The 16,685-nt window shown below is 43.7% G+C and overlaps 1 protein-coding gene across 2 annotated transcripts in view; it reads left to right on the top strand.

Moving 5' to 3' along the window:
* The first annotated feature begins 830 nt into the window (after nucleotides 1-830).
* LOC148022883 (lipid droplet phospholipase 1-like) overlaps nucleotides 831-16,685 on the top strand; it is a 38,163-nt gene continuing 22,308 nt past the window's right edge. For both annotated transcript variants that reach the window (XM_087695826.1, XM_087695825.1), the window contains exon 1: nucleotides 831-1,120. In XM_087695826.1, coding sequence (XP_087551952.1) covers nucleotides 945-1,120 — 176 coding nt within the window. In that variant the 5' untranslated portion in view covers nucleotides 831-944. The remainder of the gene's footprint in view (nucleotides 1,121-16,685) is intronic.

The following is a 16,685-nucleotide window of genomic DNA, read 5'->3' as shown; positions in this document are numbered from 1 at the left end:
GTCAGCATATTTGAAAAACCTAGTTCCGTTTTTTAAATTAGATTTTCACATGTTGATGTTGCTCATTAGGGTCATCAATGCTGGTTGTCTTTTCTCTCATTCCCCCTCGCAACCCATTGTGCAACTCGAATGTTTAGGGTGCACGCGTTTGAGCAGGTCACTGCACTCACCGTGGGGGGACTCGCCTCTAACTTGTGGAACATGTCAAATGTTTGCCTACATATGCTTTTACAAGTAAAGCCCTTGTGATCACGTCACCTTGCAAGCATGCGTTTGACATGGTGCCATCTTCGTTAGGTGCGCCGGGTCCTGACTCCTAAGCGCAACACCTGACACACAACACGAGACCTTCCTGCGATGTGGAAAAGACACCCTATCGCGATGGTCAATGGCGTCGGTGGCAGGACGGCTCTGTCTGTCTGACTCTCTCTCTGTCTCTCTGTCTCTCTCTCTCTCACAGATCGAGAGCGGGCGCTGTGTGCCGTCGAGGTTTCGTGATCATATGAGTTCTCGAGAGAGGACTTTGTGTTGCGGAAGAGAAGAAAGAGCGCTGGGAGTAAATACTGTGTCGTGACGCCATCGTCAGGTAACAATAGCATGCCTTTACTGTTTAACGCGTGTCTCTCTCTCTCTCTCTCTCTCTCTCTCTAGACTCTCTCGCGCGCGCGCACACATCTCAGGCACGATACCCCTCCATGGTCTTGACTCGTGACTCTCTTTTAAAGATGATTCGCTTCCAAAGGGTCCCATGCTTGACCGTATCACCTTCGATCGGACGGCTCAGAACGACTTTTGGAAAACAGGTTCATTGTTTATTAACCTCTGCCGCATCTTCATGTCTCCGAGAGAGAGAGAGAGAGAGAGAGATTCTCCTTTTCGCATTCGATCGTCACTGGTCACTGGTTGGTATCCACTTCTCCTCTCTCTCTGTCTAGAAAATAGACATGGCACACGTTTCGCCCCCTCCCCCTGCCCAGGGCGTTCAGACAGGTTGTTTCGCCTGCGTTCGCGGCACTTGCTTCTCTCGTGGGAATAGGCAGGCGTCTGTGCGGCACCAGAATGGTGCATCTGAGGGTTCCGCTACACACCTTGTAGTCATGGTGAATGGAATCATTGGCAGGTGCTCTTGCTTCTCCCTCTATTCCTGTTTTCTCTCTGCGTGCAACCAGCTCGTTAAAGATAGATATTGGCCGTCGTTCTCTTCTCAGTATCCTTTGGCTATAGCGCCAAATTTTAAACTTCTGTGGATTCATGTTTATCTCAGATCGATCGCATCAGTTATGGTTGGTGCCAGTAAAGTTTTCATTTGTTACTATCAAAATAACAGAAATAAAATGCACGGCATGTCGAGATGTTGCTACAGCATCACTGTATTTCTAGTCTCACCTAAATGTATCTGTGTAGATAGGAGCTTCATGAATTCAGAGGATGTATTCTACGATCAATCTATTTCAAAGTGCTCGTGAAAACCAAATTTTAGGACAAATTTCAGGGTAGCACCTGTAAAGAAATGTCCAGGGCATACAAAGAGAAATACCAAAATGTATGACAACAGGCCCAAGGTGAATGTAGTCTATAGAATGCATAGGTGAAGAATGAATGAATATGATACAACAGCAGCCTCAAACCTCTATTGCCCATAGACTAGGATTAAGGTGAGCTAAGATTGGTGTTAGAGTTAGAGTCACTAAGAATAGCTTCAAGGGTATGTGGTACTTGAGATAGATCCTAAAATGTAGCAAGAGTAGTCCATTGGGTGAACATGGTATTGTGGAAGTAGTATAGGAGCATAAACATGGTCCTTTGGGTAGTAGGATGTCTTTGATGCCTCTGAATAGAAAAACACAAGTATGATGCACATGTGATGTGCAAGTTAGTTATTTCATAATGATGGGCCAAGGACCCCAAGATGTTAGTGGGTGTCAAAGGCACAAGTTGTAATAAGCTATAGTAGTTGTGTATTAGGTGATGCTTGGTGATAGATTTTAGGTTGGAATATTTAGTTAGCCATAAACGTCAATGGTGATATTAAAACTAGACATTAATAATTGAGGCTATTTTAGGGGCTAATAAATGCTCAAGTTTGCTTGGATAACAAATTGGTAAAATTATTTTTTGAGTGAGAATTAATGATTAAATTAAATTTCAAAATTAATATTTTAAAAATTAATTCAATTGGATTGAAAATTGCTGAAAAATACAAGTTGCTACTCAGCAAAACTTGCCCATGCAAGTGAGATAAAGGCTATTAAAGGTTGGTGGAGCTCCATTTCAGCATTGTGGAGGTTGGGAGAGGAGGAGAGAGAGCTACTACTCTAGTTTTCTAGCCATTGGTGACTAGCCCAGCCATTGGAGACTATCAAAGAGCTGTTGTCGACTAATTAGGAAGCCATTGGAGGCAGGTGACAGCCCTTGCAGGCTGTCAACAGGCCGATGACAACAATTTTGGGACCCACAAAGGCAAGTGACTGCATATGGGGCTCCTGTCAGTGATGGGATGTAGTCATTCAGCCATTTTTAGCAAAGCAACAACAAATCAGAGCACTTTCTCACGATAGAAATAAGGGATTTCTCTCTTCTTAGCTTTCTCTCTTCTCCACAAGAAACTCTTTAGTAGATTTCAGCTATTTTCAAGCCTTGGTGAAGAGTAGCTTTATTTTTGTTGTTGTAAATCCTAATTTTTGAAACTCTAATTTATAGGAAAAAAAATTAGGGTTTAGCCGCCACCTTGGTTCCCATGCCATAAAATTGCAAGCTTAATACTTGAAAAAATCATTAGTTGGAATTCGAGGAATAGCTAGAGATTTTAAGAAGCCATCCATCCCAATTGGATTTGGGATAAGGTCTGACTAGCCAAGGGTCAATTGAAGACCAATCCTTGGTGAATGAAGGGGCAAATTGATAAAAAGGCTTGCTAGTCATTTTTGACAACAATAAGTATTAGATAGTGAAGGAGATTGGAGCCAAATCTCAGTGTACTTCATTTGAGTTTAATAGAAGTTAAATAAATATCACATGGGGCATTGATGATTGGTAACATTTGTATTTCAACTTATGTGGATTTTATGTTTGCTGTAACTAGTGCTTAAACAGGTTGTTTACCAGCCTATCTGAGAATGACGGTTGGTTTCATGGTTTTATCATGAGGATACCATCAATTCCCTTGACTTGGTGGACCTATAGCACTTGATTGGAAGTTAAAAGCAATGCTTTAGTGTTGAATTTATAATCAATTGAGCATTATAGCAAGAATGCCTTCATATAGTGAGATGGGATGAAGCAATGATGATGTCTCTTAATCTAAAAATTCACAAAGTGTTGTCATAAGTGCAATGCGTGATCTTGGATAAGGCATGTAGCACGGGCAGCAAGTCGAGATTGTGGGAATTGAACAAGAGGTGGGTCCTTTTAGGTCTCTTAAAGCTGATAATCAATAAGATGATGAGAAATTTGATGACCAATTTAAGGACTAGCTAAGGATAGTAGTTGAAATGTATGTGTAATTGGCAAATGATTCTCAGTTGCTTTATGAACTCCCCAAGGAGGTAGCAAAGGCAAGAAGAGGAAATGGTTCTCAAAGAGCTTCGGGACAGCAAGATGCACCAAAGGAAAAGCCGGTGTAGTAGCATGATGTTTCAAATGTGGTAATGACCATAAGCAAATGATGCCAGTGGGACAACGAATGTGTATGTAAGGCCAACTTGGAAGTGCTAGTTCAATGGATTATGGAGAGCAAGGCATGCATGCTAATGTAGGTCACGTGGCGTACTTTGGTGGCGGTTTGCTTTTCCAAGTAATGATTGGTAATACTTTAGCCATTAGGATGTAAGGACCAAATGCATTTGGTATGTAGCCACCTATGCATGATTTGCAAGGCCCAATGTATTTGACTATGGCAAGTGAAAGGGAAAACCCAATGTATAACACTATTGGCATGGTGTTGGAATACAAAATGGCATGTTTGGTAATGCATTTGCTAACCTTACTAGTAGTGCATGGAATGTATGGAAAAATGTATATTTCTATGTTTGGTGGTATGCAAATTGCCATGTGCGGTGACATTGCAATGGTTCAAAGTATGCAAACATGTTTCGTAATGCATCTGGTACTCCTAGCATGTTAAGTACACGAGGGCCTAGTCAGTTGGATGCGATATTACATGCTAGTTAAGTTGGAACTGCAGCAATGTAAAGTATAAAGCATCTTCGGTAAATTCTAGGTCTAGAACCTAGTACATCACGTGCTACTCGGTGAAATTTTAGGATTGTTTCAACTATGCAAGGATGCAAAATGGATGGAGTAGGATGATCTGGCAGACCATCCCTAGGGATGCACTTTATCTTGATGTGTTTTAGTTAGAGCTGATTTTGGATTTTGGGCTCATTTAGGTTCAACAGAAACATAGGGGGTCCAAAGTACCGCTTGATGCTCAAGGGTGAGATTGCCCCTCCACTTCTCTAGTGACGGATAGTTTAGTGATGTAGTGAATCTCGAATGTATCGAGTTTGCATCTAGGGTATTGTATGTTGACAATATTTTTGCCGTTGAGATCACTATTTAGAGTACTAGTCAGTGTGAGTTGGTATGCTAGATGTGTATCAGACATGAGCATGGTTAAGCAATAGATACACATGATATTTAACTATAATACTAGCATGTATTTCTAGTACTAGCAAAGGACGCTTTGACAAAATTTGCAATGCAATCGAGGGCGATTGCGAGGAATTTAAGGGGGAGGCTTTGTCACGAGGATGTGAAATTTTGCTGCTTTGCTTTGCATTTGATTAAGTATTAATTAAATGTTCAAATGTGAGATGCACGTGATATACAAGTCAGTTATTTCACAATGATGGGCAAAGGACATTGAGATGTTAGTGGGTGTTAAAGGCAATAGTTGTAATAAGTTATATTAGTCATGTATTAGGTGGTGTCTAGTGATAGATTTTGGTTTAGAATATTTTATTAATTAGTAATGTTAGTGTTGACAAAGGAACTAGGTATTAATTGATTAATTAAAGCTATTTCAAGGGCTAATAAATGCTCAAGATTGCTTGGATTATAGGTTGACCTAGCTAATTTAATTGTTGGTTGCTAGTAAAATTATTTTTTAATTTTGAAAATAATGTGGTTGGGCTTAAAATTGCTGAAAAAGGCATTTAGAAGGCTGGCACTTGGCAAAACTTGCCCATGTAAGTGAGGGAATGGCTATTAGAGATTGGTGGAGCCTTATTTTAGCATTGTGGAGGTTGAAAGAGGAGGAGAGAGCTATTGTTGCTGTCACTAAATTGATTGCTTATTATGCATTCTCTATTTAATAAATTTATGCCAATAAATTAATGACTCACTTTTCTTTAAGTGTTGATGATGATCTAGCATGGCCACAAGACCATTTAGAGACCAGTATTCCTAGTGCATTACTTAATGGGGTGATCAGAGCACTGTGATGGGGATATTTGGTACATACAGTACAAGTTATGAAGGGGGAAAGAAGTGTCTGCCAAGTGTAAGAGTGTACACAAGAACCAAGGAGCTACTCATAAATGAGGATGGATTAAGTTTTAAGAAGAGGAAGTGCATTAGCATTGTGTATATGTATTTGTGTGTATCCGGGGAGGCCTGGGAACGTTTACTTGTGTGTAATGAGCATTGCATTCATTTGGGGTCATCCTCTCCCTTACAAGTCAAGGTTTAAGGTATTTTATTTCATTAAGAAAGACGAGAGAGGTAATTCTCTCACCAAGAAAGACGAGAGACATGATCCTTTGGAAGCGAGGAGAGAAGTAATTTTCTCTTTCTAAGGTTTAAAATGATACAAGCTTTTGTGTGGAAGTCAATCTTAAGGTTGAGGCTCAAGGCAATTTAATGAACTCTCCTTAAGGTGGTTGCTTGGACTACAAGTTAAGAGTACAAGTTTGAGAAGCTGTTTTTAAAAAAGACATTGTGAATCCATTTTTAAAATATCTCGCGATAGAAAGACGATCTCTAAAAATGGCCCGCTTGGGTTATCGAAAACAACGAGATCTATGACTTTTGTGTTGGACGTTTTTTCATTCGAGCAACACACAGAGAGATATCTCGAAATTGGTGATGCAGAGTAGGTCCTGGAACAGCCACATCTTGCATGAAGATCAACTCAAGTCTCTCTCCAAGAAGAGAAGCTTTTGAAAGCCTATAAAAGAGGAGGCTCTCCTTGGGTGTGAGGGAGGTGAAGGAAGCATCACTTTGCAATCAAGTTCCAAGAGGAGAAGAGAAGGTGCAAGTGCTGCGGAAGCTTTGCTGGAATCAAGTGGTGCGGAAGCTCCGTTGAAATCAAGTTCCAAGAGGAGAAGAGAAGGTGCAAGTGTTGCAGAAGCTTTATTGAAATCAAGCGCCAAGAGGAGAGCCCTACACATATTGTGTAGGAGAGAAGGTGGCTCAAGAAGGTTCAAAAGGTGCCAACTTCCAAGTTGTGCAAGTGTTAGCCGGTTGTATACCGTGCAAGGAACTGTGATCTTGTCTCCAAGATCTACAAATAAGAACTGGTTTATGTGTAACGGAGGAGCTTGCTCCTTGTCAATAATATAACTCCACAAGGGGGGGGATTGGCCCATCTTCTAGTCCCTAGTGTGTTGTCAATCTCTCTCTCTCTCTCTCTCTCTCTCTCTCTCTCTCTACATTTTTCTTTTCTATCATTCGTTCTCTCTCTGTGCCAACATAATATTCACCATATATATTTTAAGTATATAAGAAAGTCGAGCGTGTATCTCGGATATTATTACAGTTGCAAATTTCTAGCCATTGGTGATCAGCCCAGCCAATTTGAGACTGTCGGAGAGCTGTTGCTATTGATTAGGAGACTATTGGAGGCAAATGGGATAGCCTTTCAGGTTGTCTACTGACAGGTGATAGCAACTTTGGGGCCCAAAAGGGTGAAGTAATGTCGGAAGTGGTTCAGCAATGAATGCATAAATATGTGCTGAAATAAACTGCTGAACACAAGACAAAAGAAAAGAAAGAGATAACACAATACAGATGAGAACTTAGATGTATGCTCGGGAAATGGAATCCATATACCAAGATATGAGACAATACAGATACAATGTGAGTCACCGGCTGTGGAGGCATTGGCACCTGCTCCCTCTCTCCAAGAACTGTCCAGTGATGAATGAATGTGGAGGAGGGAGGTTGACAATAAATAGGCCAAAATAAATGCCTAAAATATGACAGGTTGGCCAACATTAAATGCTGGCCAATTGGCTGCAAATAATGCCAATCCACAATAAACAATGGCAAATAAAATGCCTAAAATGTCTCTGTGCCTAGCCTGTTGAACCACAAGTCTAGATTCAACCATGAGCTGACTAATCTGCTAACACCCTCTCTCAGATCTTGGGTGATCTGATACAATACGATATACAATGATAAGGTCACATCATAGTACACACAACAATGTCCATCATAGTAACCATGGATACCTAAGTAGTGGGTGCGCAAGCCTGTTAGAGAGTCATTTCCTGGACAGTTGGTAGACAGTAGGTTCCACGTCAGCAGGGTGGTGGACAGCAAGTTCCATGTCAGCAGTACGGCAGTCCACGTCAGCAGTCGGCCAGATTTACTGGTACAGTTGGCCAGATTTAATGCAGTCGGCTGCATTTAATGCATCCAATGTGCTCCAATTATTTCCTATTTTTCGGCTATTTATAGCTGGTTTCGTGGCTCACTCCAATATTCATTATTCAGATTTTGATCTTGAGATCTGTTGGCTGAGACAGACTGTGCTTGGGCTGATGGAGATCGAGGTCATCAAGTCGGAGACATACGCAGATATTTCCTCTCCCCGCTTGTGTATTTTTGCACTCTTATACAGCATATTACACCGCAGATTTTCTGCGTTTACACTGTCTCCTTTTCTCTCTCTCTCTCTCTCTTCTCTCTAAGTTCACTCTCTCTCAGTCTTTGTCCTACACTTCCGCATCGCTGCACTCTGACATGGTATCAGAGCGGTGAAGGTGGACTGACTGAGGACTGAACCTATCTGAAGAGGAGATTTCATTGCGACACAAGGTTGCATTTCCAGGTTTCGAGGGCGAGCGGGAGGGCTGCGCATTTGATCAAGGCTGAAGCGAGTGTGGGTGTGCGGGAAAGGAGTCTAATTGGTGAATTTGCTGTAGGTTATTGCTGTTCGAAGGGGAGAAAGGCTACGTTTATGGCCTTCCATTGCAGATTTTACCTTTTCATCGCCTCTGGCGAGTGAAGAAGGTTTGAGCAGCGGAGGAATCAGTCCTAGAAGGCTGCGTTTTCATAGTCAGAGGGGGTTGGTTTTGCGTTTGTGCAGGTATTGCAGGTTAACATGTCTTCAGAGACTGATTTGGAGCTCCAGGCGGTCACGGACAGGAAGGTACTGTAAAGAAAAATACCCTAACACAGAAACATAAACAGAAACCGTACGACAAAGCACAGACTGATAAAAAGAACACAGTTAGGGTTAGGGTTAGAGTAACTCAGAGACAATGAACACAGTGAATAAATGAAATGATATGACTACTAATAATATGATGCTCATGCAGCAAACACACTATGCAGTGAATAAATACTAAACCTCGAACTCCTGTATCTCTAGGATCAGGGCAGGGTAATGAGTTGGAGAGTGTGTTGTACTCCGAATGGATCCCGAATCGCAGCAAGGCAACCTCCGGATGTTGAACACCAATAAACGCAGCAGTGAGAAGTTGGATTTGATGCAGACAACAGTGAGGAGAGAGAAATACTAAAAATGGAGCCTGCAGGAGAGAGACTGTAGCGACTGCAGATAGGAGAGAGAAAACTGTCAGGGCGGCAGTCGGAGCCTGCAAACACAGCAGTTTGTTGGTGTGGTAGGCTGTACGATAGTAGTGCAGATGAACAACAGTCAATCGCCAGGTAGAAATAGAGCAATCAGTGTGTGGAGGGTTGGAAACAGGCGCCAGATTGTAGGGAACAGTGATGGACAGCAAGGGCTGAGATGTCCTCCGTGACCGGGGTGTGGGCAGCAAGTTGGTAACACTTGAAATCTGCAAAAACAAGATTGTAAAAGAGTGGTGCACTTTGACAAGCTCAATGCTCTTGCTGTCAAGTACATCTCTAATGAAGTGATACTTCACCTATATGTGCTTTGTCTTTGCATGAAAGACAGGATTCCGTGCTAGCATGATAGCACTTTGACTATCACAATGGAGAACAGGTAACTCCGTGATGCCAAGCTCTCCCATTAGACGTGAAAGCCATAAGGCCTCCTTGCATGCCTCAGTGGCAGCTACATACTTTGCCTCTGTAGTAGACAATGCAACACACTTTTGTAGCCTGGAGATCCAAGAGACCGCTCCTCCTGTGAAAGTAAACACATACCCAGAAGTGGACTTCCTGCAGTCCACATGACCAACATAGTCTGCATCCGTAAAGCCAACAACAGATGCTTTCTGCTTTCCAAAGCAGATGCACAACTCCTTTGTGCCTTTGAGGTATCTCATAATACCTTTCACTGCATCCCAATGCTTCTTGCCAGGGGTTGCTATGTATCTGCTAACCACTCCCACTGCAAAAGCAATGTCAGGACGTGTATCAACCATAGCATACATCAAGTTGCCAACAGCTGAAGCATATGGTAACTTGGCCATTTCAGCCTTCTCATCATTAGATGTAGGGCTGTCCTCTGCACTGAGTTTCGCATATGGAGGCATGGAACCCCAATTGTTTTCCCCCCCTCCATATTGAAACGCTACAAAACTTTGGAGATATACTCCTGCTGAGATAGATAGAGTAAACCTTTAGATCTATCTCTGAGTATTCGCATGCCAAGAATGTGTTTTGCATCACCCAGATCGTTCATGTCAAAGCTGCCATGAAGACTTTGCTTCAATGAATCCAAGGCATGAGTATCCCTGCCAGCAATCAGCATGTCATCAACATACAAAACCAAGATAATCAGGCTGCCATCTACTGCCTTCTTGGTGTACAAGCAGTGATCCACTTGACTTCTATGAAAGCCTTGGGATTGCATGAATGTATCAAACTTATGATACCATTCTCTTGGTGCTTGTTTCAGCCCATACAAACTCCTTTTGAGTTTACATACCATTTGTTCTCTCCCTTGTTCAACAAACCCTTCAGGCTGCTGCATATATATGTCTTCATGCAAATCACCATGTAAAAATGCAGTCTTTACATTCATCTGTATGAACTCCATATCCTCAACTGCAATCAAGCCCAAAATGGTTCTCAATGTAGTCATCTTGACTACAGGAGAGAAAATCTCATCAAAGTCAATTCCATGCTCCTGCTTGTACCCCTTTGCAACGAATCTTGCTTTGTACTTTGGTGAGGAACCAGAAGTGACTTTCATTTTGTAAACCCATTTGTATGGAAGGGTTTTCTGCCCTTTAGGCAACTGCACCAAGTCCCAAGTGCCATTTTTTTCAAGAGATTCCATCTCTGACAGCATGGCTTTATACCATTTCTTGCTGTCCTGTCTGTCCATTGCTTCCTTGAAGCAAGATGGTTCACCACAGTCTGTCAACATGACATACTAAGCCACATTAATTGCACCAGGAACAAATCTGTCAGGTTGTCTAGTAGCCCTAGACGATCTCCTAACCCAATGGTTATTGTTTGCTGGCTGTTCCTGCAAATTTCCATTTTCAGCATGCTGTCTTGGCATTTCAGCTTGCAAATCAGCATTTACAGCTTGTTGTCCTGGCTGTTCCTGCACATGTAATGGCTCATTTTCATGGGCAATAGCTGGCTGATCATTTCCAGCATCATTTTCTGCATTTACAGGTTCATTTACAGCAGGTATTTGCTGCTGTACAGCGGGCACATTTTGCTGTCCAAAAGGTATTTCTTCCCGGAATACAACCCTACGGACCTCTTCAGTCTTTTCGGGTTGTTTGTGCATGCGATCTTCCTGGAAGATAATGCCATTGCTGCGTACTATTTTCCTTTTTTTTGGGATCCCACAATTTATACCCCATTTCACTCTCGTCACCATATCCTAGGAAAATGCATTTACAAGACTTTGGCTCAAGTTTGCTGTGTTTTTCTTTACGAATGTGCACAAAAGCCTCGCAGCCAAACATTTTCAAATGAGCATATGAAGGTGGCTTGCCTGACCACGCTGAGATGCAGCTTATTCGAGATGGACATGGTGGTACCCACACCTTTGAGGTGTTGCATGTGCCAGGATTCGGGTATCATTTACTTTTGGTTCATAAGATTTGTGCTCTTGGCCTCTTGGTGGAGTTTGACAGTAATACTATTCGAGTCCTTGATCGTGGATCGAGGAAGGTTCTCTCTGCAGGGTATGAGGAGAATGGAGTCTACAAATTGAAGTCTTCTTCAGCTCTTACTTCTCAGACACAGTCCGAGCTATGGCATGCTCGGTTTGGCCACCTGAACTACAAGTACCTTTGGAAGGCGTTGCGAGGGTCGTTTGTTTGAGGCTTGCCGAACATAGTGGTGAGCCATCAGCCACGTGTCTCCTGCATTCGTGGGAAACTGCATCGGGATGCGATTTCCAACAAAGCTTCTAGGCGGTCTACTTCACCCATGGAGCTTGTATCTATGGATCTTTGTGGCCCAATGAGGACCGAGTCCCTGAAGGGGAGCTTGTACTTCATGTTGATCGTAGATGACTACAGCAGGATGACTTGAGCCTATTTCTTGACTTTGAAGTTGGAGGCTTTCTCTCATTTCAAGGATTGGCTTCTTTTTGAGGAGAACCATTCTGGCTGGTGATTGAAGACCTTGCGTTCAGACAAGGGAGGTGAATTTATGTCTAATGAGTTTGCTCGTTTTTGTGTAGATAGGGGCATTCACTAGGAGTTTGCTAACAACAACACTCCCCAAGAGAATGACATTTTGGAGCGGAAGAACCGAAGTGTGATCGAGATGGCACGCACCATGATGGAGCATCGACAGACACCTTAGTTTCTGTGGGTCGAGGCAGTGGCTACCGCAGTTCACATCCTTAATCGATCTTCCACTTCGGCCGTTGACAGGATGACACCTTTTGAGGCTTACTTCGGGACTAAGCATGATGTCTCTTATTTCAGGATCTTTGGGTGTGACGCTTATGTGCACATTCCGAAGACGCAGCGTGATAAGTTCGAGGCGGCTTCCCGACGACAGGTTTTTGTTGGCTATAGCTTCCAATCCCAAGGTTATCGTTTGTTTGATCCCATTAAGCGGGATGTCTACACGAGCCGAGATGTGCGGTTCGTGGAAGTACCGGTCACAGAGGGGGGTGAGGAGCACCCCGTCCTTGGAGATCCAGGGAAGAGTTGGGCTCCTGAGACAGTTTCTTTGGAGCCAGAGCCTCTTGATGGGGATTCTTCTTCGGATTCAGAGTCTTCTCTTCCATCAGCCACCCCCGAGGAGCTTCCGTCGGTGGAGGTTCTTGAGTTTTCAGCAGATGGAGAGCAATGGGGAGAGGTTTGTCCTCCTCCTCGTTGGGCCCGTGACACCCTCCGTGATTTAGGGATCGAGGGGGTCCCTGAGGAGTGGGAACTGCAGGATGGACAGCGGAGGTCATGGAGAAACCAAGCACATTCTTCGGAGCTTGTTTGCACCAACTATTGTTTGCTGACCCGTGTTATGCAGGATCGAGAGTCCACTTCAGTGAAGGAGGCTTTGCAGTTTGATCATTGGGCAGAAGGCCATGGAAGCCGAGTTGGAGGCTATTGAGAGGAATGACACTTGGTCTCTTGTGCCTCGTCCCTCTCACAAGAAGGTGATTGGTGTCAAGTGGGTCTTCAAGAGACCAAGTACCTTAGCGATGATTCTTTGGACAAGCACAAGGCTCACCTTGTTGCTAAAGGTTTTGCTCAGTGCCCAGGCATTGATTTCCATGATACTTTTGCCCCCATTGCTCGTATGGCGACTATTCGAGCTGTTCTTGCCTTGGCTGGCCATAGGAGATGGCGTGTTTATCAGTTGGATGTGAAGTCGATCTTTCTGAATGGTGACTTGAAGGAGGAGATCTATGTTGAGCAGCCTCTTGGCTTTGGATCCTCAGATGGGAAAGTTTACAGGTTGAAGAAGGCCTTGTATGGCCTCAAGCAAGCTCCGCGTGCATAGAACGAGAAGATTGACTTGTTTCTTCAGTCGAAGTTGGAATATCGGCGCTCCAAGGCTGATCCGCAGCTTTATGTGCACACTTCCGAGGTTGGTCGTGTGTTGTTCGTGTTATATGTTGAGATTTGATTTTGACAGGGGATCATGTCTAGAAGGTCCGAGTGACCAAGACAGCTTTACATTAGGCATTCAAGATGACGGATTTGGGGCTTCTTCATTTCTTGTTAGGTCACGAGATTTATCAGTCTCAGAGGGGGATTTTCATCTCTCAGCAAAGGTACATTCAGGAGCTCTTGGTGACTTTTGAGATGGAGACTTATCGGCCCATTACTACTCCTATGGATCCGAATTGGAAGGCCACTTCACACTCAGATTCTCCCATGATGGATGCTTCATGCTACTGTCAGTTGATTGGATCCTTGATTTGGCTTCTCAACACTCGTGTTGATCTTTGTTTTGCTGTGGGTCTTTTGGCAGGGTTCATGACGGAATCCAAATAGGTGCATTGGCAGGTTGCCCTGCAGATTCTTCGGTAATTGAGGGGGACCTCTGACTTAGGGATTTCTTATCCCGCAGGTACAGATGTTACAGTTCTGGTTCTTGCAGGTTGGAGTGACTCGGATTGGGCTGGAGATGTGGAGCACCGACGGTCTACTATAGGCTACTGTTTTATCTTGGGTATAGGTGTTATCTCTTGGAGTAGCAAGAAGCAGGCCATGGTAGCCCTTTCTTCTATTGAGGCGGAGTATCAGGATGTGTCTTCCACCACATGTGAGGTAGTGGGCTTTAGAGATTGTTGGAGGAGCTTGGCTGTCCCCAGACTCGTCCTACTCTTCTGCGGTGCAACAATGAGAGTTGCATTGCCTTGGTATGGAATCCAATATTCCATGCCCGAACGAAGCACATTGAGATCCAATATCACTTCATTCGGAAGAAGCTTCTGGATGGGATCATTGATGTGGAGTACTGTAAGACGGAGGATAATCTTGCAGATTTGTTTACAAAGGCGCTTCTCTAGGCTCTTCTTCGGCAGCATTCTAGATCCCCCTATCTTTTGACCCGTCCAGGATCTGAGAGGGGGTGTTAGACAGTCATTTCCTGGACAGTTGATAGACAGCAGGCTCCACGTCAGCAGGGTGGTGGACAGCAGGTTCCACGTCAACAGTACGGTAGTCCACGTCAGCAGTCGGCCAGATTTACTGGTACAGTCGGCCAGATTTAATGCAGTCGGCTGCATTTAATGCAACCGACCTGCTCCAATTATTTCCTATTTTTCGGCTATTTTTATCCGGTTTTGTGGCTCACTCTAGTATTCATTATTCAGATTCTGATCTTGAGATCTGTTGGCTGAGACAGACTGTGCTCGGGCTGACGGAGATCGAGGTCATCAAGTCGGAGACAAGCGCAGATATTTCCTCTTCCCCCTTGTGTATTTCTGCACTCTTATACAGCATATTACACCGCAGATTTTCTGCGTTTACACTCTCCTCTCTCTCTCTCTCTCTCTCTTTTCTCTATGTGTTCACTCTCTCAGTCTTTGTCCTACGCTTCCGCATCGCTGCACTCTGACAAAGCCACCACCAAGGTGCCTCGGAGAGAACCTGATGTTGATGTTGATCATACCAACTCCTGAAGATAGAGAAGATCATAGCAGCTCTCAATGTCTGTCAACAATGCCGCTGAAGTAGCACATGTGACCATTTGATCACCAATGCCGTAGCGTATGAATGACCACGGATTCCCCGTCTTTGGCCAGACCGCCAAAGTGTCCCCTCATGTGAGCTCCAAACGAAAGCCACCTGCTCTTTGTCAAGTAACTAGCCCATCATGAACCTAGATGTCAATCCCAACTCCAGGATTTGTACCTGCCAGACTTTGGTCGATGCATTAGGGATGTTCCTCTTTTGGATCATGTGCATCTGTATAGAAATATAGATGAGGCACGACTGCCCCATCTCACCACCCTCTCACACTCCCTCTCTGGCACTAGAGAGTCGTGAGGGATGACCTCATCACCACCACTAGAAAGCAGTTGAGGAAGGGGCCACTAAGCTCTTTCCATGATCCGAAGAAGAGGATCCCTTCCGCGCCTTGGACTTCGCCTTGGTCGGAGGAGTGGAATCGGAATCTAAGGCAGATGATGACTCGTCGGAGGAGGATGTATCCCGCTTCGTCTTTTGCTCTTTTTTCTTACTAGAAGCCGCTAACTCTTTGCAGTCCTTCCTTAAATGACGTTTCTTGCCACAGTACTAACATTGGGCCTTCGACTTCTTCGAACCCCTCTCTGAAGCTGCAAGAGCCTCATGGGAATCTCCATGTAATGTATCATCAGTGGATGTGCATGGAGCAGCCATATGGAGAGGATTTAGAAAAGAAGTAGAGAAAAGAAGGTAATTGGAGAGGAAACATAGCCAAACTACGAGCACAAACTGCAAAAAACAAGAGTTCACATACAGTATAACCCAAGATCTGATCAAAAGAAGACAAAAGCTGTGGTAAGAAGTCAAAAAATTAGTCAAAAACTGTCGAAAACAGCAAAAACGGCCTAATAATGTAAGCACCCAGCCAGGAGGAGATGCAGAAGCACCACAATGCAGGCTGAAATGGATGCGCAGGCTGTATAGATGCTGATGTCAGCAAAAAACGCAGGCAAAACTGGTTGCCTGGTTGGAGCAGCAGCTGCCTGATCAATAAGAGGGAAAACAGTCCTGAAATCAGCAAGAAAACACATCAGAAACACAAATCCTGAAATTTAATACCATGTCAGAAGTGGTGTAGCAATGGAAGCATAAACATGTGCTGAAATAAATTGCTGAACACAAGACAAATGAAAAGAAAGAGATAATACAAGACAGATGAGAACTCAGATGTATACTCAGGAAATGGAATCCATATACCAAGACATGAGATAGTACAGATACAATGTGAGTCACCGGCTGTGGAGGCACTGGCACCTGCTCCCTCTGTCCAAGAACTGTCCAGTGATGAATGAATGTGGAGGAGGGAGGCTGACAATAAATAGGCCAAAATAAATGCCTAAAATATGATAGGTCGTCCAGCATTAAATGCTGGCTGGCTGGCTGCAAATAATGCCAATCCACAATAAACAATGGCAAATAAAGTGCCTAAAATGTCTCTGTGCCTAGCCTGTTGAACCACAAGTCCAGACTCAACCATGAGTTGACTAATCTGCTAACAAGTAACTGCATGTGGGGCTCTTGTTCGTGGTGAGCTATAGTCATTCAATCATTTTCAGTAGAGCAGAAACAAATTTGAGCACTTCCTCATGATAGAAATCAACGATTTCTCTCATTTCTCTCTCCTCTATAAGGAATCCCTAGTAGATTTCAGCCATTTTCAAGGCTTGGTGAAGAGCATCTTTGTTTTTGTTGCTGTAAACCTTAATTTACAGTAGAAATTATGATTTGAGTCTTGGCCGTATATGTTGTGTTTCCTTAGTGTATAGAGATTTCAAGATGCCAGGTATCCCAATCGGATGTGGAGTTAGATTTGACTAGCATGGGGTGAATTGAAGGCTAATCCCGGGGTGAATCAATGGACAAATTGATAAAAAGGCTCGATGATCATTTTTGACAGTA

The sequence above is a fragment of the Lygodium microphyllum genome, chromosome 16 (genome assembly GCF_053477565.2).
Source record: "Lygodium microphyllum isolate KBCC chromosome 16, Lygodium_microphyllum_v1.1.10, whole genome shotgun sequence".
Classification (NCBI taxonomy): domain Eukaryota; kingdom Viridiplantae; phylum Streptophyta; class Polypodiopsida; order Schizaeales; family Lygodiaceae; genus Lygodium; species Lygodium microphyllum.
This window is presented reverse-complemented; position numbering and strand designations above follow the sequence as displayed.